The 24,210-nt window shown below is 36.5% G+C and overlaps 2 protein-coding genes across 2 annotated transcripts in view; both read left to right on the top strand.

Annotated features, from left to right (window-relative positions):
* Window positions 1-330: 330 nt before the first annotated feature.
* On the top strand, window positions 331-15,343 carry lpin1b (lipin 1b). Its single transcript, XM_016481901.1, has 20 exons — window positions 331-541; window positions 2,811-3,011; window positions 3,092-3,187; window positions 4,434-4,648; window positions 5,034-5,114; window positions 5,323-5,434; window positions 5,561-5,804; window positions 5,895-5,988; window positions 8,318-8,478; window positions 8,610-8,703; window positions 8,794-8,863; window positions 10,105-10,197; window positions 10,317-10,372; window positions 10,454-10,589; window positions 12,223-12,371; window positions 12,447-12,533; window positions 12,616-12,768; window positions 14,119-14,233; window positions 14,435-14,538; window positions 15,089-15,343. Exons 2-20 carry the CDS (start codon window positions 2,820-2,822, stop codon window positions 15,243-15,245), a joined length of 2,409 nt encoding a protein of 802 aa, XP_016337387.1. The 5' UTR covers window positions 331-541; window positions 2,811-2,819; the 3' UTR covers window positions 15,246-15,343.
* Window positions 15,344-16,944: 1,601 nt separating this feature from the next.
* Window positions 16,945-24,210, top strand: part of LOC107685372 (dihydroxyacetone phosphate acyltransferase-like) — a 12,550-nt gene continuing 5,284 nt past the window's right edge. Inside the window, exons 1-8 of the mRNA XM_016481940.1 lie at window positions 16,945-17,114; window positions 19,423-19,608; window positions 19,685-19,861; window positions 20,656-20,785; window positions 20,974-21,101; window positions 22,062-22,137; window positions 22,213-22,364; window positions 22,462-22,592. Of these exons, the coding sequence (XP_016337426.1) occupies window positions 17,010-17,114; window positions 19,423-19,608; window positions 19,685-19,861; window positions 20,656-20,785; window positions 20,974-21,101; window positions 22,062-22,137; window positions 22,213-22,364; window positions 22,462-22,592 (1,085 nt within the window). The 5' untranslated portion in view covers window positions 16,945-17,009. The remainder of the gene's footprint in view (window positions 17,115-19,422; window positions 19,609-19,684; window positions 19,862-20,655; window positions 20,786-20,973; window positions 21,102-22,061; window positions 22,138-22,212; window positions 22,365-22,461; window positions 22,593-24,210) is intronic.

The raw sequence follows: 24,210 nt of genomic DNA, 5'->3' as shown, positions 1-24,210 counted from the left end.
TCATTCCAGAAAGAACAAGCTTTATTATTTTTTTAGTTTATTAGTTCAACTTGCCTATGTTTTTATTCTTTCGACATGCGAAATGCTAAAAACAGCAGACATCGAACGTCAGTGAAAGCGGCTCAATGATTGGACGAGAGGATCACCTTACAAAAGCCACTAGGAACGATGAGAGCTGCGCGCTGATTGGTCAGCACAATCACCTCACAGCCGCCACTATGTGTCACGAAAACTGCGCGCTGATTGGACAGCAGGATCGCCTCACAGCTGTCACTCAAAGCGGTACCTGCAAGAGCCGAGTTAAAACAAACTATCAGCGCCCGCCCACAATTTATCGGCTCTGTTTCGCTTCTTCTGACAGCCGGATGATCACAGATATATATATATATATTTTTTATTTTTTATTTTTTGTGTACGTGACGTCACTCACATCGTTAGTCAGAATATGACAGCGAGAATATGAATGTATGAATGTTACAGTGTTTGTCCTTCACTCCTCTGAAAACACGATGAGCTGAACGGGGCTTTCCTAACGTTAGCGGTGAGAGAGACTTCATGTTATGAACATAGTCATTTAACCTAGTATGCTGTGTATGTAAACCACTACAGCAAGTTATTAATGTGGGATGTGAAATTAAATTGTGAATATGATGTTGATATCCTTACATGATGTCTGTAAACATTGTTTTAGTATTCACTCTGATTACATAACTATACACAATGAGTCAGTATTTTCCTTCACACGTTCGAAGCTGATATTTTATCACACTTATAATGTTGATGATTCATATTAGTCCTGATTCACAAGACTTTTAAAGGCTGAAATTATTTAATATCAGTGTCGAATATACATTCATCAACAACGAGCTATAATATAACTGAATAATAACATTTTAAGACAGATAAATAATACTATAATATAAACTATGTACTGTTAAGTAATACATCAGTATAAATAAATGTTATTTACTAAATTATAATACTTTATCTTTTTATTCATTTATTATAATTAATAAGTGAATAAATACGTATTATTAATATGTTATAATGTATGTTATAGTATATATATATTATAATATAATTTAATAAAATGTTATTATCGAATACAAATAACTGCTTTCTGCTGCTGAAAACATATTCTGACAGATTGTACTTTCTTCTTTGGAACTAAACATTTCTCTCTCTCTCTCTCTCTGCTCTCCTTGTCCTTTTTGTTCTTTCATGTGAATGGCTGTTTTGAATAATGTGACTAATTCTCAGTCTAGGGCTCATTTTTGCATTCACGTCACCTAAAGCTTAAAGCTCTTTGGATATTTCTGGATTCATCTGTTCTCTTAACTCAGTTAGCTTGTCTGGGGCTGACATTATTCATTTATGGAGGAATATGACACCAGGAGGAGTACAGCAGTGATAATCTCACACGAGCACACTGACATTGTGTATCTAAGTACAGAACAGATTCTGAAATCTGATCCTGTGGTGTTTGACAGACAGATGGTCTTTAATAGCATCTGTAAACATGTACGTTATGGTCAGATCACTGATCTTTGTGATCATCTGAGGACTGAATGTTCCATATCGTCCAGACAGTATTTGATAAAAGCATCATGTCTGTTTGATCAAGTGCAGAAGTAACTGGTGACAGAATTCCTGCTGGCTTGACCTTCTCCAGAGGTTATGACAGAAAATCAATAATTAATTTCTGCTTGTGAGGGTATCAGATTGACAGAGTAGTGTGCAGAGTGAAAATCAACTCGATTGCAATTCTAAAAATGCAATGCATGTTGGTGAAAGAATTGCATTTGTCATGAATTAGTATTTGATGTTGTTCATTATATACTATATACATGATGTTTAATATACTACAATGTGAAATGTGGCATCTCTGCACCAGTAAATGTAAGTGGAAAAATAACTAGATTTTTACATTTTTTGAAGGAAATGTAAGTAATGCCCATTCAAAGTTGCTAAGTTTTGCAAGTGCCTTTTAAAGCATTGCTATGTGGTTGATATAGGATGTTTTGGGTGGTTGTGTGCTAGTTCACGTCAAAAACATCCACCATCTACTTTCTGTGATATGCTGGTCTCTCAGGTGCCTTAGTCAATGTATGTCTGAAAGGAATAGTTCATGTAAAAATGAAAATTTACTCACCCTCAGGCCATCCAAGTTTTAGATAGGAACAGATCTGGAGAAATTAACATTGCATCACTTGCTCACCAATGGATCCTCTGCAGTGAATGGGTGCCGTCAGAAAGAATGAGAGTCCAAACAGCTGATAAAAACATCAATAACAATAATCTACAAGTAATCAAAATACGAGTCCTCTATCCATAATATTGCTTTCTCCAGTGAAAAAGTCATCTCATCTGAATTAAGAGAGAAATATGCACAGATCAAACACCAGTTCTAAACAAATATGTTGGTGGATTTTGATGTGAGAGGACAACAGGAGATGGCCTTTTTCACTGGAGGAAGTGTTATAATGGATTATGGACTCATATTTGTTATTGTGATGTTTTTATCAGCTGTTTGGACTCTCATTCTGACGGCACCCATTCACTGCAGAGGATCCATTGGTGAGCAAGTGATGTAATGCTAAATGACTCAAAATCTGTTCCCATAAAGAAACAAACTCATCTACACCTTTGATGACCTGAGGATTTTCAAATTTTAAGCAAATGTTCATTTTTGGGTGAACTATTCCTTTAATAAAAGAAAACGGCACACTCTATTCCATAGAGTTCATACTGACCATACACCACAATGTACAGGATCAATAATTGGAGTCTCTTCTCCTTTCTCCATTTAGACACAGACCATGAATTACGTGGGTCAGTTGGCGGGGCAGGTGTTCGTGCAGGTGAAGGAGCTCTACAGAGGTCTGAATCCCGCCACGCTGTCCGGCTGCATCGATGTCATCGTTGTCCGGCAGCCGGATGGAGCTCTGATCTGCTCTCCATTTCACGTACGCTTCGGAAAGATGGGCGTCCTGAGATCACGCGAGAAAGTGGTGAGTGGTACATTTAAGGTAACAGTGATATGACTTGATATTATATGTATTGACTTCTCTTCTCTCTCTCTGTCAATTAGGTGGACATTGAGATCAATGGGGAACCTGTGGATTTACACATGAAGTTGGGCGAGAACGGAGAAGCTTTCTTTGTCAAGGAGACAGAAGATGATCAGGTGCAAACACGCAAGCCCTCACATTTTGCTCGGCAGTCACCAATATTCATGCTAGTTTCCTTTCCAAAACTCTGTTCACACTAAACTTGTGCTCCATTAACTTCTATTCATATTAAGCACTGGAGACCAGAAAATGCAAGCTCAAGTTTGGTGACCTCTGAATTAAAGAGATTTGACCAGTAGAGGATCTAAACATAAGAGATCTCTCGATTACATAAATGTAAAGCTGCATGGAAGTCTGAAGTAATTTCACATGCTCAGAGCCTACTTTGCTCCTGCTGTGATCTTAATCCAGCTTTCTAGAACAGAGCAGCATTCTGGAACAGATCAGAGCAGTGATTTTGGAACACAGCAGGATACTTATAGAATTTAGAATGTTTTCGAAGTATTCAAAGTTCTAAAATTCAAAAAATAACTGCCATATTCTAGAACAGTACAGTGATTTTAGAACAAAGCTTAACTGTAGAATAATAAAGCAATAAGCCCCAGGAAGCCGTGGTTTACAGTGAATTTATAACAGCTAAGGGGCGTTGTTTGTTGCTAAAACCCCCTTAGCTGTTATAAATTCACTGTAAACCACGGCTTCACGGGGCTTATTGCTTTTATAAAACGGTTATTCCATATACGTAGTAAGGTTTAAAGTGTAAAGATATAAATAAAAACAGTATTCTTCCACCAAACAATGTAGTTCCTCAGAAACAGTTGTGGTTGCAACAAAGTGGTTGCCGAGCAACACACAGAAGTAAACAAAGGTGTATGTTTGTAGTGTAATTTACAACAGCTTCGAACGCAGCTCAACCAATCAGAATCAAGGACCGGAATTATCCGTTTTATAAAATGCCATTTTATAACAGAATAGTAGTTTTCTGAATGGGATCATGTTGAAAGTAACACAAGAAGTAATAAATATAGGAAGTGCGCCAAGACCTCTGTGAATTTGACGAAGAGAAGAGAAAAGAAAGAAGACGTTTTGTTTATAAGAATCAGCCTTTGTGGTTCTGAGATCAGCTGAGTGAACATCCTCTTTTTAATTCCCCCAGTCTTATTTTCCTAATTTCATCTGTTTTGTTGTTATTTAACACTGTAGCTTATTACACTGCACTTTACATTTACACAATAAAGTTACGTGACTCATTCAGAGCCAAAAAAAAAGGTCTTACTAATGTCTGTTAATAGCACACTCTGTTTACAGTACAGTCTCATGCTAACTTTTCTTTTCTGACTTTCTCTTTGTGATTCCTTACAGGAAGTGGTTCCATCTTACCTGGCCACATCTCCCATTCCATCCGACGGGGGGCTTCTGATGGGCTCCAGCAGTGAGAATGGAATAATGAAGAAGAGGAGGAGGAGGAGAAGGAAGTTTAGAATGGAGGATGTGAAGAGGGAGGAGAGCGTGGAGTTCTCAGAGGAAGAACTGTTCAACATCGACATCAATGACAGCGAGCAGCCTGATCAGAACAGGTCAGCTGACCCTTTTAAGCCATTAAACATGGTTGTATACCATAATAAAAGACTCTTAATATCATTCTAATAATCAGCATATTAGAATGATTTCTGAAGGATCATGTGACACTAAAGACTGGAGTAATGATGCTGAAAATTCAGCTTTACATCACACAAATACATTACAATTCAAATATATTCAAATAGAAAACATTTATTGTAATGATATTTCACAATATTAGTTTTTATTGTATTTTTGATCAAATAAATGCAGCCTTAAAGACTTATTTTCAAAAACATTAAAAAAAATCATAATTATTCTAAACTTTTGACCAGCAGTATATCATTTATAATTTTTAAAACTATATTGCTCAACACGGCATCTTCCTGTGTGTGTTTGTAGAGATCTGATGAACGGAGGTTCATCTACTGGAAACAAACAAAACACAATTCATGCTCGTTCAGATGGAGAGTGGAGTCACAGGTAGTGTACACACACACAGACTCGTTCAAACATACTACTATTTGCCACAAAAGAAATGTTTTTTTTTTCTGCTAATGATAAAACTATTGCCAAATAATCTCTATCAGTGCTTTCTCTCTGATAGTTTAGCTTTATTAGCATAGTATTGATGAGTTTTGCATATAAAATTCTAGTTTGTGCAATAAAGGAACCTGTTTTTTCTTTCCAGTCCTAATGTGTCTCGCCCCTGCACCCCTAAAAGTGACTCTGAGCTGCTTAAAGATCAGCAGGAGGATTCAGCCATGTTGTGGTCCTGGGGGGAGTTACCGCAAGCCGCCAAGGTCAGAATTAAACCAACTCACTTACACATTCACCCAATTAACAGCAACTATAACATCAATGTGATTTGAAATACCCCTCATATAATAAACTCATACTTACTCCATAACAAAATGATATATTTACAGCCATCGTTTCTGTCATCGAAACCAAACGTCCTGCCTGCGTGCCCACTGTCAATCCCGGTCTCTGACAACACACATTTCAGAGTCATCCCTGACACGCCTGTCCATGGCCAGGACAGAAACGGGACATTACATTTTGACGGCCAATCAAACAGAGCGGCTTGCGTGATGTCAGCGGTAGAGGAGGGAGGAGCAAATACTGGACCCCGCCCACAAAATAAGACTGATTCCCCTTCTAAAAGAAAAGGTTATTAGTGCATTAGTTGTTTTTTGGTTAAAAATTCAGCTTGTTTATGTGTATTACATAATTCATAGTGATTCATGTGCTCTCATGCAGATAAGAAAAGCCGCCATCTGGGTTCTGATGGCATGTATTTGGACGATATAAAAGATCTGGAGCCAGAAGTGGCAGCACTTTACTTCCCTAAAAGGTTCGGTATCACCTAACACAGTAAAGCTGTGTTAACCTTGTAAAGCCTGAAAAATGAAATAGTAGTCTGGAATTATTGATCTAATTTTAGAGAATCTAAAGATTTTATTAAGTCAATGTAAGAATAATGTTATATTGTCATTCATATTTAAAGACAAACTCTTACTGAAGCAACTTAGGTATACTTGATTATCCATTCATTATTTTTTAGAAAAATCATGGTAAATGTGGGTATACTATCAAATATGGTACATTAGGCTTTTGACGTTTTGAGGAATGTTTGGACTATTAGACAAAATCTTAAAAAAATATATATATAAAAAAACTGTTTTGTGTTGTTATGTTATGGTTTTATATCTGACACATTAGGCTTTTATGGCTCATACAGTATGATATAGTGAAAATATGGAGCTCATAGGAGGAAAACACACCTCAGTTTTATTCAGAGGCCCAAACGGAGTAAAAATTTACAATTTAGTGCAGATGCTGATATTTATATGACCAAAATTTAAGATGAAATTCTGATAACTTCAGATTGTAATGTAAATCAGTGAGATTTTACTTCAGTTCAGTAAAGGGTTAGTTCACCCAAAAATTTAAATTCTGTCATTAATTACTCACCCTCGTGTTGTTCCAAACCCGTAAGACCTTCATCTTCGGAACACAATTTAAGATATTTTTGATGAAATCTGAGGGCTCTCTGACCCTCCCATAGACAGCAAGGTAACTACCACGTTCAAGATCCAGAAAAGTACCAAGATGATCGACAAAGTAGTCCGTGTGATATCAGTGGTTCAACTGTAAAGTTACGAAGCTACGAGAATACATTTTTGCGCAAAGAAAACAAAAATAACGACTTTATTCGCGAGTGTGTGGTGATGACGTCATTACGCCGGATCTGGGTCAGCGCCGCCACACGCTCGCGTCATGATACTGTCGTGAACGCGCGTCCAAAGTGACGCAGTAGAGACGAAAATGTGGAATAAAGTCATTATTTTTGTATTCTCATAGCTTCGTAACTTTACAGTTGAACCACTGATGTCACACGGACTACTTTGTCGATCATCTTGGTACTTTTCTGGACCTTGAACGTGGTAGTTACCTTGCTGTCTATGGGAGGGTCAGAGAGCCCTCAGATTTCATCAAAAATATCTTAAATTGTGTTCCGAAGATGAACGAAGGTCTTACGGGTTTGGAACAACACGAGGGTGAGTAATTAATGACAGAATTTTCATTTTTGGGTGAACTAACCCTTTAAAGTAAGTGTTCATTTTAAAATATTACTAACAATATAAGAGTTATTCTTTATACTGAGTTGATAAAAATCAATAAAAAAAAATTACAGCAAAGACATGTTTATCACAATCTGAAGCGGAACGTTTACTTGCTAAAAAGTAGGCCTATAAACTATCACTCTGATGACAGAAGGCATGTAGTGGATTGTGTACAACAGGTTTTTCAGCAAAGATCTTTTAGAGGACAAATTTGCGTATAAAATATGATTCAGCAGAGGCTTTATAATGTTAATCAAACATACAGTATATATATATATATGATAGAATACCTAAGATTGCTTATCCACCTTTTTCCTAACGAGCCTACTGCGTTCTAAATGATGGGAGGCACTTCCGGTTTGATGAAGTTCCACTCAAAAAGATGGCAACAAATAATTTCAAATCATAAGATTGCACTACAATCTGTCATTTTGACTGAATGGGCTGTAAATTTTCATTCATTTTCTGTTTTCAGAAGTTAGGAGAATAACGTTACATTTGGTATATTAATGGGACGTGATATAACAACAATATCTATAGAATAGCTCTTTTCCTTTGTATTCCGCTGTAAGTAAATGAAAAAAGACAACATATACTGTGCATTTGTGGTCTGCTCTCCCGATTTAAATTACGAGATAAACCAAGCATAATTCCCTGGAATGCACTACGAATCTTTCATTTTTCTCTTTCCTGGTTTGTTTTCACACAGATGCTGTAAAATGTAATTGTTATGAAATACAGACATATATTATATTACTATAATGATATTTAACACATCCGTAATATTGCTGAGGATAGAAGGAGGATCTTTAGGAGTTATTCATGTAACTTGTTAATGCTTTGACACTTTTAAATTTCCTTTTAATGATCGATGGTTGAAGGGTGAGTAAAATAATGTCACCTCATACCCAGTTTTTGCAAATGCTTATCATTGCGTTCATAGAGCGAACCTTTTTGCTAATTGTTTACAGTGTAAACGAAAGTTACTCCCATAATTTGTGCAAAGCATCATGGGTGGATAGCAACAATAAAAGATGGCATTTTGTGTTTTCTCAGTGGTTCGGAGCGTTGCGGTGAGAACGGCGTTCGCAGTGTAACTGTGTCTCCTCAGTCCATGTGCAGCTCGGGAGCCGACAGCGGCGTGGACAGTTACGACCTGCCCTCTATGGCCATCTCTCTGTGTGGAGGACTCACAGAAAACAGAGAGATCACTAAAGGTGCACAGACCCAATCAGCACCGCTCATTAATTATGTACAGCAGGACTACAAGCTTGAAACGCGTTCATGTCCGTTACATTCCCTGTTTATGCATCATTATTGATTTCATGTCCCGCTCTTTATCATTCAGAACATTTTCAGCAGAAGTCTGTGTCATTTCAGCAGTTTGCTGATAATCCATCCATCATTGATGACCCTAGTCTGGTGGTGAAGATCAGCTCTAAGTGAGTGTCATGTTACTGTTATCGATTCTCATCTCATTTATCTTGGACTGAAATAACAGCTGCTATATTTGTTTCCTTTTATCTGTGCAGTTATTATAACTGGAGCACCGCTGCTCCTATTATGTTGGCTATGCAAGCCTTCCAGAAACCATTGCCTAAGGTACACACACACACACACACACACACACACACACACACACACACTCTTGTACATTAGTGTTTTCATTTCCATTTCACTGATTCATTTGTGTTACTTAGTTGTTCTCCCAAAAGTCACTCTGTAGCATTTAATGACTGTTTTGTAATGAAATAAATATTTAATACTACTGTAGTATTGGTATACTTTTGATTCAGTAATATAAATGAGTGTTTTTAGTATTTAATCACATATACAATTGTGGATGATACAGTTAAGGAAATAATTATTTTCAGGTAATAAATTAAACAAAGCACTAAAAACTAAAACTGATTGTTTTAAATCCCACAATTATAATGCACAGTATAAAAATGGATATTCATTTTGAGATTTATTAGAGATTACACTTAACAGCGTTATTAAATTATTAGTCTTATAAAATTGTATAAAATTGGCAAACAAGAATAAATTTAAAAAATCTATTAAATAAATTTATTTTGTGCACCCATATAATATACATTATTTACGTTAAAAAAATTTGGGGTCTGTAAGATTTTTTTAAACAAATGAATACTTTTATTCAGCAAAGGCGCATGAAATTAATCAAAAGTGACAGTAAAGACATTTGTATGTTACAAAAGATTTCTATTGCTCCAAAACACATGTATTATGGTTTCCACAAAAAATATTAATGTTGAACTGTTTTCAACATTGATAATAATCGGAAATGCTTCTTGAACATAATCAGCATATTAGAATGATTTCTGAAGGATCATGTGACACTGAAGACTGGAGTAATGATGCTGAAAATTCAGCTTTGCATCACAGGAATAAATCACATTTCATAATATATTAAAATAGAAAACACAAATTGTAATAATAGTTCATAATATTGCTGTTTTTACTGTATTTTTGATCAAATAAATGTAGTCTTGGTAAACAAACACAAGACATTTGTAGTTTGACACATATATATGTAAGATGACTCACAGTAACGCTGTGATCAAGTTTTCCCATCTGTTTTCTTGTCCTGTGTATCACCTCCCTGTGTGTGTGTGTGTGTTTTAGTTTGCAAGGCTCAGTCATGTGTGTTCTGTGCTGGAGTTTGTCTTCTGTCACCTGCTTCATTTCTTTTCTTCCTCAGTTCGTTGCAGTAGTTTCTATCAATCCTCTTCCCTGCATGAGAGTCCAGCATTTGTTGTGGCTTTGGTTTCTGAGAGTTTTTCAGTTGTTGAGCATTATGCCTGTACGCATGTCCCTCACAGGCCACTGTAGAGAGACTCATGAAGGAGAAGATGCCCAGAAACCGAGGAAGATGGTGGTTTTCATGGCGAGGAAGAACAAACAGCACCAAACCGGTACTCGGATACATATTCCTCATCACCTTGGGCTTTGATTCAAATGGTCCACTGGATGGAGACTTAAGGTTTTGTGACTTTCTGTGAAGTCCTGAAGTGAAAGTCCTTTGTGTTTGCAGGATTCAGTCTCAGGAGGTTCAGCATGCCCTGCAGGAGACGAGACCATCAAGAACCGGTTCAGATCTGATGGAATGATTTCATCTGGAATATTGCAGTCTGTAAGCATTCATATGCCTGACCGAACATTTGTTTACAGGCGGAAAGACGAATCCTCGTCCAGCGATGAAGACTTAACTGCCAAACAAACCCCCGTCCCTATTCACACAGACCCCGCCCCTGCAGGAGGGGGCGTGTCCTATAAGAAAACGCTCCGCCTCTCTTCAGAACAGCTCGTAAGTATATTGTACTTAATAGACCAATTACCGGTTTGTAAACATTCAGGATGCGCGTGCATCATGGTTGCAGAAAACCCGGGAGAGATAGCCTTTACAGCTAGAGAATTTCACGGATACGGTACAAAATAGTTAGGTTTAAAAAGATTATAAATTATATTGATTAGATGTCATTTTCAAAATGTTCTACACATATTACAAGAGCTTGTCACCCAGCGATAAGCACTGTTATTCAACGAAATTGACGTTAGAGAGTGGGATAGTCTTACAGATCCGAAACAGGGATGACATTTTTTGTGGGCGGAGCCTATCTGGAGGCAGAAAATGAGGGTTTTCAAGTGGCAGTCTATGGAGCCATGGAATAAAAGAATAAAAAAAGGTAAATTTGATTTTATATTTCAAAATTATGACTTGAGATAAAGTAAATAAATGTTATGTAAAAATGTTAATAGTAAGGTTTAAATAATATTTCTAATAGTAAGGTTTACATAATAGGGCTAATACATAACTGTAGGGCTAATACAATATGTCCCCTATGAACAGCATATGTGAATATTATGTAGACCTATTGTTTAAATCGAATTTATGCTTCAAAAGTAGAGTAATCATAGCAGTTTTCATCCATAGTATGTCCATTTAAACGTCTGCGTTTAGCTTCAAATGACGACAGTATTCTATAAAAATTATTTGCATTCCGATCTTGACATCAAAAGGCACAAAAAAAAAAGTTCTTTTATTCTATGGATTTTACCCATTTATCTCCACTTGTTCCCAGTGTTTTTCTGCAACCACTATGCGCGCGCAGCTGCAAGTGACGTGTGACGTCTACTCAAAACTGGTCTATTAAGAAATTTTAATTAAAAACTTGACCCTCTAACACTTGCACTCTTTATTCTAGTTTTATTTATCTGCTTGTTTTCTTTTTTATTTATTAAAAAAACTTGACCCGCTTAACACTTGCACTCTCTATTCTATTTCTATTCTACTACTTGTTTTCTTTTTATTAAAAAAACGAAAAACAAAAACAATAAAAAACTATTCGTGTTCTCTATTCTTTTTCTATTCCTTGTCATTTTATTTATATAAAAAAATGACCTTATGACACTAGCGTTCTCTATTAATTTTCTATTCTATCTACTTGTTTTTGTTCATTATAAAAAAACACACCAAAAATTTTAAATTCGAATTATTGTACATATCATTGCTCTTTTGTTGGTTTTGTTTGCTTCCATTGTCCTCATTTGTAAGTCGCTTTGGATAAAAGCATCTGCTAAATGACTAAATGTAATGAAAAAAATAAAATGATTATTGTTTTAAATACATTTTCACACCTCAATAAAAATGAGTTTTATAAATTAGATAATAATTATTCTTTATAATTAACAAATTTAGTGCCACACTAAATACTACAAGGAAAACCAATTTATTTGAGCCCAAAATAGTAATGAACAGTGCCATTTAGTTAAATATTTCACTACAAAACAGAACCCTGGAATTCCATGCAAAACTTGAATCACTGAATCATTCAAGTGAACCAATTCACTAGAATGATTCACACTTTTCAAAACCACATTTGAGAAGAGGCCTTTTCAGAAGCATGTGTATTGTGTCTCTGATTATTTGTCTGCCGTAGGTCAGTCTGCAGCTAAAGGACGGTCCTAATGACGTGGTGTTTAGTGTGACGACTCAGTATCAGGGCACGTGTCGCTGTGAGGGAACCATCTACCTGTGGAACTGGGATGATAAAATCATCATATCAGACATCGACGGCACAATCACCAGGTATGTAGTTGTGAACATAATCGTAACCTTCAACAATAATTTATCCGCTCACATAACGTTGATGTCGTTTCGCAGGTCAGATACGCTGGGGCACATTCTGCCCACGCTGGGTAAAGACTGGACCCATCAGGGCATCGCAAGCCTGTATCACAGCATCAGCCAGTAAGAGCCCACAGACGCTTTCTCTGATGCTCTGATACGTCAGCAGGATGAAGAGGGAAATGCATCTGTGTGTGTTTCACAGGAACGGGTATAAGTTTCTGTACTGCTCGGCGAGAGCGATCGGCATGGCTGACATGACGCGGGGTTACCTGCACTGGGTCAATGAGAGAGGAACCATGTTACCACAGGGACCCGTTTTACTGAGTCCCAGCAGCCTGCTATCAGCACTGCACAGGTGATTATACACACAAACACACTGAAAAAAGTCTTGCAGGATTTCACCAATAATCACAACAAAGTGACAAGTGACACGTTGCTGTCACCCCCCATTTTTTAAAATAGGCATGCAGGTGCACTATCCAAACTTAAATTGTTGTAATTTATGAACACTTTGGAATACAGACATAAGGTTGGTCTCTTTTTAAAGAAGAAAATCAGCAGATTATCGCGAAAGTGTTAAATTAAATTATCAAAAAGTTATGGTAGTTTAAATTTACTGTAAAGAAAATGCACTATATTAATTTTATTTTATTTTATATATAATAAATATTTTACATAACAGGTTTTACTCTAAAATTGGTATAAAATTAAAGCCTTATGTCTAAATAAGTTATGTTCCAAATTTGAAGTTGATATGAAAAAAATTGAGGTCCCTGTGAGATTTTATTTAGGGCGTTATACCACAAACAGCCACCGGGTGCCATCCAAACTCCATTGAAATTTTTTAATGCATTTTTCTGTCACAAATGTCTAGATTTCTCTGTCAATCTTACTTCTATCTCAAAATAAACCACCAAATATGGAATCCTGAGACTCGGACCTTTCCAATTATATGTTTTTTGTCAAGATTATAAAAAGGTTTGATTCTAAAAGACCGTAATGAATTTTGTAATATGACACTTGACACTGCCCACTAGGGGGAGGAGACCGCCAAAAGATTTTAAAGTACCATTTCCATGGTAACGCAATGTCCGATTTCAAAATGGTTTTCACAGGATGAATCTTGGGCTTCTAAGCTTTCAAATGATATATTCAATTCAATTCAATTCAAGTTTATTTGTATAGCGCTTTTCACGATACAAATAGTTGCAAAGCAACTTTACAGCAAATCAAGTCTCTACAATATTTAGTGGTAGCTTATCATATATGATTTATGATGATTACTAAAAGATTTGATAGAGAAAAAGGACAACAAATAAAAGAGCGCCAAGCGTCCCACAGGTGGGACGGTGACAGTTAAGGGGTTTTTAAATGTAAAATTCTGAAGTAGAAAAACTAAAATAGTATTTTTTTTGTTTTATTTTCAACTTGGAAAAATATTTTTTACTGTGCACACTCTCACACACTGGTTTGATTCACTATATATCTCATGGATTCTATTTGAATTTGAGATACATTATTTATTTTGAGATAGTATGGATTTGCATCTTTATGTTAGAAACTCTGCAGACACTCTGTTATTTGAACCCAAATAAAGGACCCACTGCATAACAACTTTACGTGACATTAGAAAGTGTCAGAAATGCTGGTGCTAGAGAATATAGCAAAACACACACAGACACACTCTCTCTCTCTGTGTTTCCAGGGAGGTGATTGAGAAGAGGCCGGAGAAGTTTAAGGTGGCGTGTTTGACAGACATTAAGAATCTGTTCCTCCCAAACACTGAGCCCTTCTACGCAGCGTTTGGGAACAGAGGCACCGTGAGTGAACACAGAGACAATGAGATTGCAAGAAATGCAGTAAAATATTGGTTAATTGGTCATCATATTAGCCAATAATATTAGTTACAAATCAACTAACTTGTCAGTCAAAATGGTTTGCATATCTAATTAAGATGCCTGTACTGTAGATGATCTGTGTGATGTGTAGTTTTGTAATCTCTCTGTCTGTTGTGTCTGCAGGACGTGTTTTCCTATAAGGAGGTGGGAGTTCCCTTAAACAGAATCTTCACTGTCAATCCTAAAGGAGAACTGATCCAGGAACATGCCAAGACCAACATCTCATCGTGAGTATAAACTACTGACCAGTGTTAGCGAAGCACCTTTGAAAGTAGTTTGTCATGTTACAAGCTACTCATAACCTCAAGTAGTTCAACTACACACAAGTTACCTTTCTGAAAAAAATAGCTGTTAATTTTGTTTGTAAGCTACTACTGTATACTATATACTAAGCGCTGGGGCTCCCAGACTTTTTACCTATACATCTTTTTTATCTATACATTTACCTTATCTCTTTACATATTTGGTTCTATTAAATCAAACTCTGGTGCTATTTCTTTGTTCATCAGCAATTTCTTTGTTTTCATCAGCATACTTTTTTGGTCCAGACCAAAAGAACCAAGAGAACCAAACTACAAGTGTAAACACAGCCTAAAGTTTATCAGACATTCTAATGCTTTATATATATGCAAAAAGAACTGAAAAAATAACTATTTGCATGCTACTGAAAAATATAGTTAAGTCTGTTCTGTTACTACTCTTGCAGTTAGCACTGCTACTGACTGTGTGTTTGTAAATGCTTTATATGAATGTGTCAGCTGTGCTTTACCTGTGCAGGTATGTGCGTCTAGGTGAGGTGGTGCATCACGTCTTCCCGCTCCTGAAGCGCAGAGGTTCCTGTGATTTCCCCTGCAGTGACACCTTCAGCCAGTTCACCTTCTGGAGAGAACAGCTTCCCCTCGTGGACGGACAGATGGTGAACACCAGTCGCTGAACAGCTCACATAAACTGCACAGAATATAGAAAGACCATAGACTGTATAAAAACATGGACGTAGTGTCCGTGACGTCACCCATAGTTTTCTGAAGAGAGTTTTTGAAGCTCAAAGTGGGCGGAGCCGGCCGTCGCCACCACGCATCACTCCTGGATAATCGAAAATGGGCAAAGAGGCGGGAGCTGGTAAAAAAATTAACCCCCCTCACAGTTGTCATGAAGGGCAAAATTAGCTATATAGACCAAAATCATTTTTTGAACCAGGCTGTAAACATGTTTTTTTCTGCTGTAAAGTTAGGCATTTTAACATGGGGAGTCTATGGGATTGACTCCCTTTTGCAGCCAGCCTCTAGCGGCCAGTCGATGAATTACAGTTTAAGTCACTTCCGTGTTGGCTTCAGGAGAGAGAGCGGGAGGTTGCTGCTTGAGAAAGACCATAGAATGTATAAAAAACAAAGAACGATATGAATGTATTGACGGCAGTGTTTGTATTTCTCATATTCTTTGAGTGAAAGATGTGGGGAAATTCATCTGTTTTGTTTTTCAATAAAAAAGAATATCAAATATAGTGGCACTCTGATTTATTGCAGGTTTATCTCGTTTATCCATAATTGGACAGTGGAAAATGTTTATCATTTTTCAGTCCATAGAGGTTCTGAAATATTTCGCCATAAGATGAGAATGACTTAAAATGCAATGATCCGCCAAAAGAAATAGGTTTGAAGCTCACCAATAATAAAATAACTTACATTCATTCTAATTTTAATAAAAACATTTTTTTTTTCCCAAATATATTTATTGAACGTTTTCAAACTTGAACAGAACACATATGAATGTAAACAATAATCATTTAAAAAAATCGGCAAAAGCAGATTTATCCTAAGCCACTAAAAGGGAAAAGGAAAAAATTAGATACTCAAATTAAGTGGATAACCACACTAAATACATAGAGGTAGTACAATACAAAATCTAAGTCGTATGCACTCACTTGAGGTACATGAATAGGAAAGCTCTTCCACAGAATAATTGACAAATCAATCCCTAGATTATTGATATAAGGCTTCCAGACATTATAACACTGACCTGGCTGACCATTAACTAAACGTTAAATATTCCAGTGGGATTAGTTCCATTAAAATCCTGTGCCATCCAGATATAGTTGGAGTCATATCACTTATCCATCTCATTAATATGTTTCTCCTGGATGCAAATGTGAGAAGATTGTAGTCTCTTTTCATTTGATAAAATCTAAGCTTTATCCGGCAGACCAAGGATCAAAATTAAAGGATCCACAATCAACTCCTTATCAAAGATATTACTCATTTCAGATACAATTTTGGCCCAGTATCTTTGTAACTGATTACATGACCAAAGACAGCGAGTGAGGAGGGTGCCAACTTGTGTTTGTTTTGCACTGAAGGCATAGAGGTGAAAGGGTTAAATGCATGTCTACGGTTATAAAAACAGTGTTTAATATAATATTTGACATTTTTTCAACTCTGTTAAATGCGATAATCTTTGACACAGATTGTTTAACGTTGGAGATTATTGGGGGTAACAGGTCACGCGACCGGAGGCGTTCCCGAGGTTGGGTCCGAGGGTTGGCCGGTTCTCTTGACTCTGACCTCCTCACATGATCAGAGGAGAGGAGAACTACACCTGCTGCTCTTGTATGGGACATGGAGCCACTGGTATGAACATGATCTGTCTGTTGTTTAGGTATCTTTGTTTAATTATTTGCTACGGACGCGTATTATAATAACGGATGTACAGAGCGACACAACGCGACGCGCCAAACTATAGGCTATCGCGTTTGTTGTGTAACGTTACACAGCTTTGGTGGTCTATTAGCCTTAGCAGTATGAACACGGTGAGAAAAGTGCTTTTGTTTCACTTTTTATTTTGCTTCCATTATTAAACACACGGAAAGTAAACTACGCAGGATGCGTTTTGCGCTTTAAAAAAAAAAAACTAATTCATATATGATTATATAAATCTATTGCCAACCTTTTCAGGAGTTATGGTTATAATTTGTCGTGAAGTGAAAGTGGATTACCCTACAAAGTGAAGGTTTGATTTTGACATTGGTGGGGACCTAACAGCAGCCAACATCCATCCATCCAACTACCCCAACATTTTCGCGTTTATGATAGACTTTTGACCACAGTTTCATGTCATCTTATTTATAGCTATGGTAGCTAACATACTCATAAAGAGAGTTTTCTTTATTCAAGGTTTATCTAAACAATATGGAAACTATCCAAAGCTCTGTTAATCCTCCTAAAACAGTGACAACGGCATCTCTATATTCATCCTATGTGTCCTCTTAAAGGTGACATATCATAAAAAATCGGACTTTTCCAGGTTTTAAGTGCTATAATCAGGTCCCCGGCATGATTTCAGCGCGATAAACATGATAATCAGAACCAAAACAGATGTTTTTAGCAGGTATGAGCTGTAATGGCACAGCTCTATTCTGGAATGGGGCGGGGAGCAGCAGCTCATTTGCATTTAAAGACACAGGCCCGAAAAACAGCGTGTTTCTGCTTCCACTCAAAATAGGCATTTTCAAAATGATATAATAAACGATCTGTGGAGTATTTTGAGCTGAAACTTCACAGACACATTCTGGGGACACAAGAGACTTATATTACATATTGTAAAAAGGGGCATAATATGTCTCCTTTAAGATGTTAATTTAATTTATTACTTTTTTGTTAACCTGGCAATACAACCCTTACGAAAATTAACCATGGTTTTACTACCAAAAAAAAACAAAAAAACATGGTAACCACAAAATAACCGGTTTTGCTACACTAACTATAGTTTAACCATGGTATGTGTAGTAAGACTGTGATTATACAAATAGTAATCAAATACGCAATCGCAATACAAAAAAAAAAATGGTTACTACACTTTTACTGTAATAAATGGTTAATTATCTTAAGGGATATGTATCTGTGTATTCTTTCTTTCTTTCTTTCTTTCTTTCTTTCGTTTTTCTAACTGCCTTAATGTTTTGGTGTTTTGTACTGTTTAATACTGTTTAGTAAATGTACTGATTTGCGACAAGTGCTCCGAAGTCCCGATCTGAATCAAAAGATTTGTAAACCCGCTCCTAGGTCCGATCCGAATCAAATTATTCGCCATCTGTACTCTGAAGTCCTGATCTGAATCAAGATTAATGATACGCACTCCGAAGACCTGATCTGAATAATGATTCGCGAACCATCATTTCAGATAACAATTCAATTGAGTGAGTCATTTACGCTGTAGCCGCTCCGACTGATTTAAACTCAAACTCGATGCACTAGCAAAAAACAGATCAAAATAGCCATTCATTTTTTATTTTCGACATCGCTTGTACTGATTTTAAAAAGCAAGTAGTGATAATAATAATAATAATAATAATGAAAAAACTCGTGGCTCACGAGTCCATTTACAAATTTAAAATAGTTAAAATAATCACAATTTTGTTTATTATGTTTAAAAAGTAGATAAAATAACGCCCTACAAACGTTTTTTTAAAAACTCTTATTTGAATGGTTTTGTTTTTATGCAGCTAACAAAATACAGTATGTTCTAAGAACGTTCAGCTAACATTCCCATTAGGTTATATTTCAAGAATGTTCTCTGAACATTCCAAACGTCTAGTTTTTAAAATGTTTTTAAAACATTTTTTATTAGTTATGCAAACATAATAGACATAAAATTTCATAGTTTCGCAAAAATGAAGGGAATATACTTTTCAATGTTCTAAAAGAAGTAGTAACATTTAAAAAATGTTAGACGAATGTCTAGCTAGAATGTTTCAGAAAAATGTTTTCCACGTGCAGCGTATAAATAACGTTTTTGTGCTAATGTTTTTTGAGAACATTATTAAAGATCATACTGAAACGTTACTGGAACATAACTAAGGGAACCTTCTGAGAATGTTAGCTGGGTATGTAAACATTAAATTTATGTTTTGAGTCTACTTAAACTTATTACTTAGTTTAAAAAAAAAATCTTAATTACGATGTAATTTTATCAAATGAATACTCATTTTTGGTCATTCAAATACGCAAACTGCACATAACCTAAATGCAACCAAATACAAGGTTTGCTGTTTTGATACTGTTTATGTATGAACTGTTTATATTTCTGCTTTATTGAACATGTAATATTGTGTGTATTAGAGTGTGGACAGTGCAGAAGCTGATGGCTTCTCTGACATTCTGGAGGAAAGGAGGCGGAGCAGTGACTTAAGCCACGCCTTCCGGACCTTTAACCCTCAGCCATTCTGTGGGGCCACACCCATTTCAGCTGCCGCTCTCAACAGGATGGTGCTTGAATCACAATACCTGAGCTACATCATACAGGAGGTGAGAGACAGAGAGCGATGCTTATAAAAAGAAGATGCCACACCAGTTTTACTCACCGTCTCTCGCTCACACACAGATTATGGTTGAATGTGACGAATCGCGTGAAGCGCTTTTAGAAGAGGCATCTGCGCTGCTGGATGAGATGAGTCAAAACCTTCAGCTGGGATTCATTCGTCTGCTGGGCTTCGCACTGAGCAAAGTTTTTAAGAGCGTCTTCAGCTCTATACACGTCAATGAGGATGGACTCACACGGGTTAGAGTTTTTCTGTTCTTTTAAAGGGGACCTATTATGGCCTTTTTTATAAGATGTAAAATAAGTTTCTGAAGTCCCCAGAGTGTGTATGAGAAGTTTTAGCTCAAAATACCCCACAGATAATTTTTTATAGCTTGTTTAAGTTGCCACTTTTACTGTATGAGCCAAAACGTGCCATTTTTGTCTTTGTCCCATTAAATGCAAATGAGCTGGTGCTCCTGGCCCCCTTTTCAGAAGAGGGCGGAGCTTCAAAAGCTAATGCTTCCGCTGGCACACCGGCAACACACAACAATCTCACGCACTGAAACTGTCAGAAACTCTCAAGCAATCGACTTCATCTGTTTTTGTTTTTTTTCGGTATATTTCCTACGAAAATGAAACTTAACCACAGTGTCCTCAAATGGAGGGAGTCTATGGAGCTCCTATGTTCATTGGTGCATCCCAAAACACAACACTTGTATTGCCTCTTTGGCGCTGACATTGTATATCTCCAGTAATGCTGGACTGCTGCTTCTCACTCAGGCCTGTGTCTATGCTAATAGGGCAGAGAGCGTCACAAATGGGCGGGACTTTTCCCTATGGTGATGTGTACCTAGGGAGAAATCTGGAATCGCTTGTTCTGAGAGACTGTTTATGATTTATTGTGATTACTAATAAATGACTGGGTGGATTTTGGTTGTTTTCACACACTGCAGCCACACAACTGTGCTCAAACACCTTATAAAATGATTTTTGCATAATAGGAATACATTTTCTTTAAAAGGAAAGCTTCACTGAATTCTGTCTTCATTCAGCTCCAGCAAGCCATTCAGGAGTATCCCGTCATCCTGATGCCCAATCACAGGAGTTACGTGGACTTCCTGGTTCTGTCTTACATCATGTTCACTTATGACCTCTCTATCCCCGTCATTGCAGCTGGAATTCGCAAGTATCTATTGATTTTTAATGTAATTGTAGGTGGCAAAATCCCACAGTCACATCATATTTTGAATGTAAAATGCAACTAAATGCTGTCATGTCAAAACATAAAACTACTTGTATTCAGGCTGTGATAGTGAATTATTTCTCTACTCACAACTATCCAAATCTGTCCATGTTTATTTCTCTTACAGCTCTGATGGGGATGAAGCTGATTGGTGAGATCTTTCGGCGGTCAGGAGCGTTCTTTATCCGTCGTGCCATTGGCTCAGACAAGCTGTACTGGGCGGTGCTGTCTGAGTACGTCAGAACCATTGTGCGGGTGAGAATTTATTTTATTGTTAGAGGTTATTTGTCTAGAAATGATCGTACAGTACCATTAAAAGATGTGGGGTTGGTATTTATTTATTTAAAAAAAAAAAAAAGTATCTTCTGCTAACCAAGGCTGCATTTATTTGATTAAAAATACAGGGAAAACATTATTATTGTGAAATATTATTACAATTTAATAATACAGTTTTCTACTGTAAAATATTTTAAAATGTAATTTATTCCTGTGATGCAAAGCTGAATTTTCAGCATCATTACTCCAGTCTTAAGTGTCACACAATTCTTCAGAAATCATTCTAATATGCTGATTTGCTGCTTGAGAAACATTTCTGATTATTATCAATATTAAAAACTGTTTTGCTGCTTCGTATTTTTGTGGAAACCATTTTTTCAGGATTCTTGGATGAATAGAAATATCAAAAGAACAGCATTTATTTGAAATAAACTTTTTTCATAAATTATAAATGTCACTTTTGATCTTTATTGTCACTTTTGATCATTTTAATGCATCTTTGTATAAAAACATTTATTTGTAAAAAGAAAAGAGAAAAAAAAAGAAACAAAGCTGTTTGAATGCAAGGAAGAAATTTTTATTTAATAGACTAATATTTAAAATGTTAATTTAATAGACATAACACTAATAATTGAATAACCCTGTTAAATGTAATCTTTAACAAATCTCAAAATGAATATCCATCTTCTGTACACTATAAATTCAGTTGTGGAATTTAAAACAATTAATTTTTGTTTTTAATGCTTAATGCTCTTTCAAAACATGGACTGTTTACTTTTTTAATGTATGTTCCACAGTTAATTAGTACACATTATTAAAGATCTCTAATAATACTCCCGAATATGTATTTGGAAATATCTTATATTGCACTACAGAAACACTTATTTAGCCCTGAAAATATAATTAGCACTGATACTCACAGTAGTTGTTTTTCTGCAGACAGGTTATGCTCCATTAGAGTTTTACGTTGAAGGATTACGGAGCAGAACGCTGAAATCTCTCACACCAAAACTAGGTAAGCTTGTAGTTAAGATGGTAAACTGTAAATGTGGGTTCTGCATGTTCTCCAGTTGTGTTTGGATCCTTCCAGGAATGATGCACATGGTGTTGGAGCCCTTTTTTAAAGGAGAGGTGTTTGACATCAGTCTGGTGCCCATCAGCATCAGTTATGAGCGTGTGCTGGAGGAGTCGCTCCTCGCTCATGAGCTGCTGGGAGTGCCTAAACCGAAAGAGACCACAGGGGTATAGTCTGTGAAAAATACAAAGAGAGCTGAAGTCTAATGTGTTTCAAAATATTAAGGAAAGAACCTGGTTCTGAGCTCTTGCTGTGCATCTGCAGGCTTTGCTGAAGGCCAGGACTGTGCTGAAGGAGGATTACGGCTGCATGCATGTGTGCTTTGGCAACCCTGTGTCAGTCAGAGACCTGGTGAAGGGAAAAATAAACCGCAGACAGTATAATCTTGTACCCAGGTAATAAACACATTAGAGTTAGTATAGTTAACTAAACTTAAAACTAAAAACAAACAAAAAAAAAAAATCATTACTTGAAATAAAATACATTTAATTTTAAATAAAATCTACAAAACTTCAACTTATTTTATATAATATTTATATAATATAATATTTATATAATATCAATTAGTTGCTTATGCAATCCTTTTTTAAAGGAGAGGTGTTTGACATCAGTCTGGTGCCCATCAGCATCAGTTATGAGCGTGTGCTGGAGGAGTCGCTCCTCGCTCATGAGCTGCTGGGAGTGCCTAAACCGAAAGAGACCACAGGGGTATAGTCTGTGAAAAATACAAAGAGAGCTGAAGTCTAATGTGTTTCAAAATATTAAGGAAAGAACCTGGTTCTGAGCTCTTGCTGTGCATCTGCAGGCTTTGCTGAAGGCCAGGACTGTGCTGAAGGAGGATTACGGCTGCATGCATGTGTGCTTTGGCAACCCTGTGTCAGTCAGAGACCTGGTGAAGGGAAAAATAAACCGCAGACAGTATAATCTTGTACCCAGGTAATAAACACATTAGAGTTAGTATAGTTAACTAAACTTAAAACTAAAAACAAAACAAAAAAAAAAATCATTACTTGAAATAAAATACATTTAATTTTAAATAAAATCTACAAAACTTCAACTTATTTTATTTCAATTAGTTGCTTATGCAATATTTCTCATTTTCATGAAGTTTATAATGAATAAAATAACAGACTAAAACTGAAATAAAATGAAATAATAAACATAAAAAACTAATAAAAATGACAAAAACACAACAATAAAAACTAACATGAAAACAGAAAATATAAAAATTAAAACTAATTCAAAATATTAATACAAAAATTACAATAGTATTTCTGTGATACTAAAATAACACTGATGCACACTTGTCTATCTTAAAAAAATACTATGTGAAATTGCAGTGATAAATAATTTAAATTGGTTGTTCATTCATTTATTATGAATAAAATAGTTCAATATGAGATATTTAAATATTATTAAAGGGGTCATATGATGCGATTTAAATTTTTCCTTTCTCTTTGGAGTGTTACAAGCTCTTGGTGCATAAAGAAGATCTGTAAAGTTGCAAAGACTAAAGTCTCAAATCCAAAGAGATATTCTTTATAAAAGTTAAGAGTCAACCACGCCTACCTAAAACGGCTCATTCTAACACGCCCCCACATGTCTACGTCACTATGTGGGAAGATTTGCATAACGCCACCCAAATGTTCACGCAAAGAAAGAAGGCGTAACTTTTATTCTCGCTGTAGTATTGTTGTTGCCGCCACCATGTCGTGAAGGCGCTGTGTTTCGGTGTGAAAGCGAAACTACTTTGTTTGGACTTCCAAAAGAGGACGATATCTGCTTCGTCATGCCTGGAGCTGATCCGTGCTGGTCGCTGAGGAAATACATCAACTTCGCGCTGTGGATCGCCGGATCGGCTTTCACCGTGGACGAAGCGGAGTCCAGCCCAGGGTCGTCACATGTGGTTGCCGCAAGCCCTCCGGACGCTCCTTCGTCTAATCCGCCGGCTGCGCCGTTCTCACTCTAGCCCGCCGTGTGTGACGCTGTGCGTTTCGTTGTGAAAGCAAAACT

The sequence above is a fragment of the Sinocyclocheilus anshuiensis genome, unplaced genomic scaffold, assembly GCF_001515605.1.
Source record: "Sinocyclocheilus anshuiensis isolate Anshui unplaced genomic scaffold, SAMN03320099.WGS_v1.1 scaffold769, whole genome shotgun sequence".
NCBI classification, from domain to species: domain Eukaryota; kingdom Metazoa; phylum Chordata; class Actinopteri; order Cypriniformes; family Cyprinidae; genus Sinocyclocheilus; species Sinocyclocheilus anshuiensis.
The sequence above is the reverse complement of the archived record's forward strand: the minus strand, read 5'-3'. Positions and strand labels throughout refer to the sequence as shown.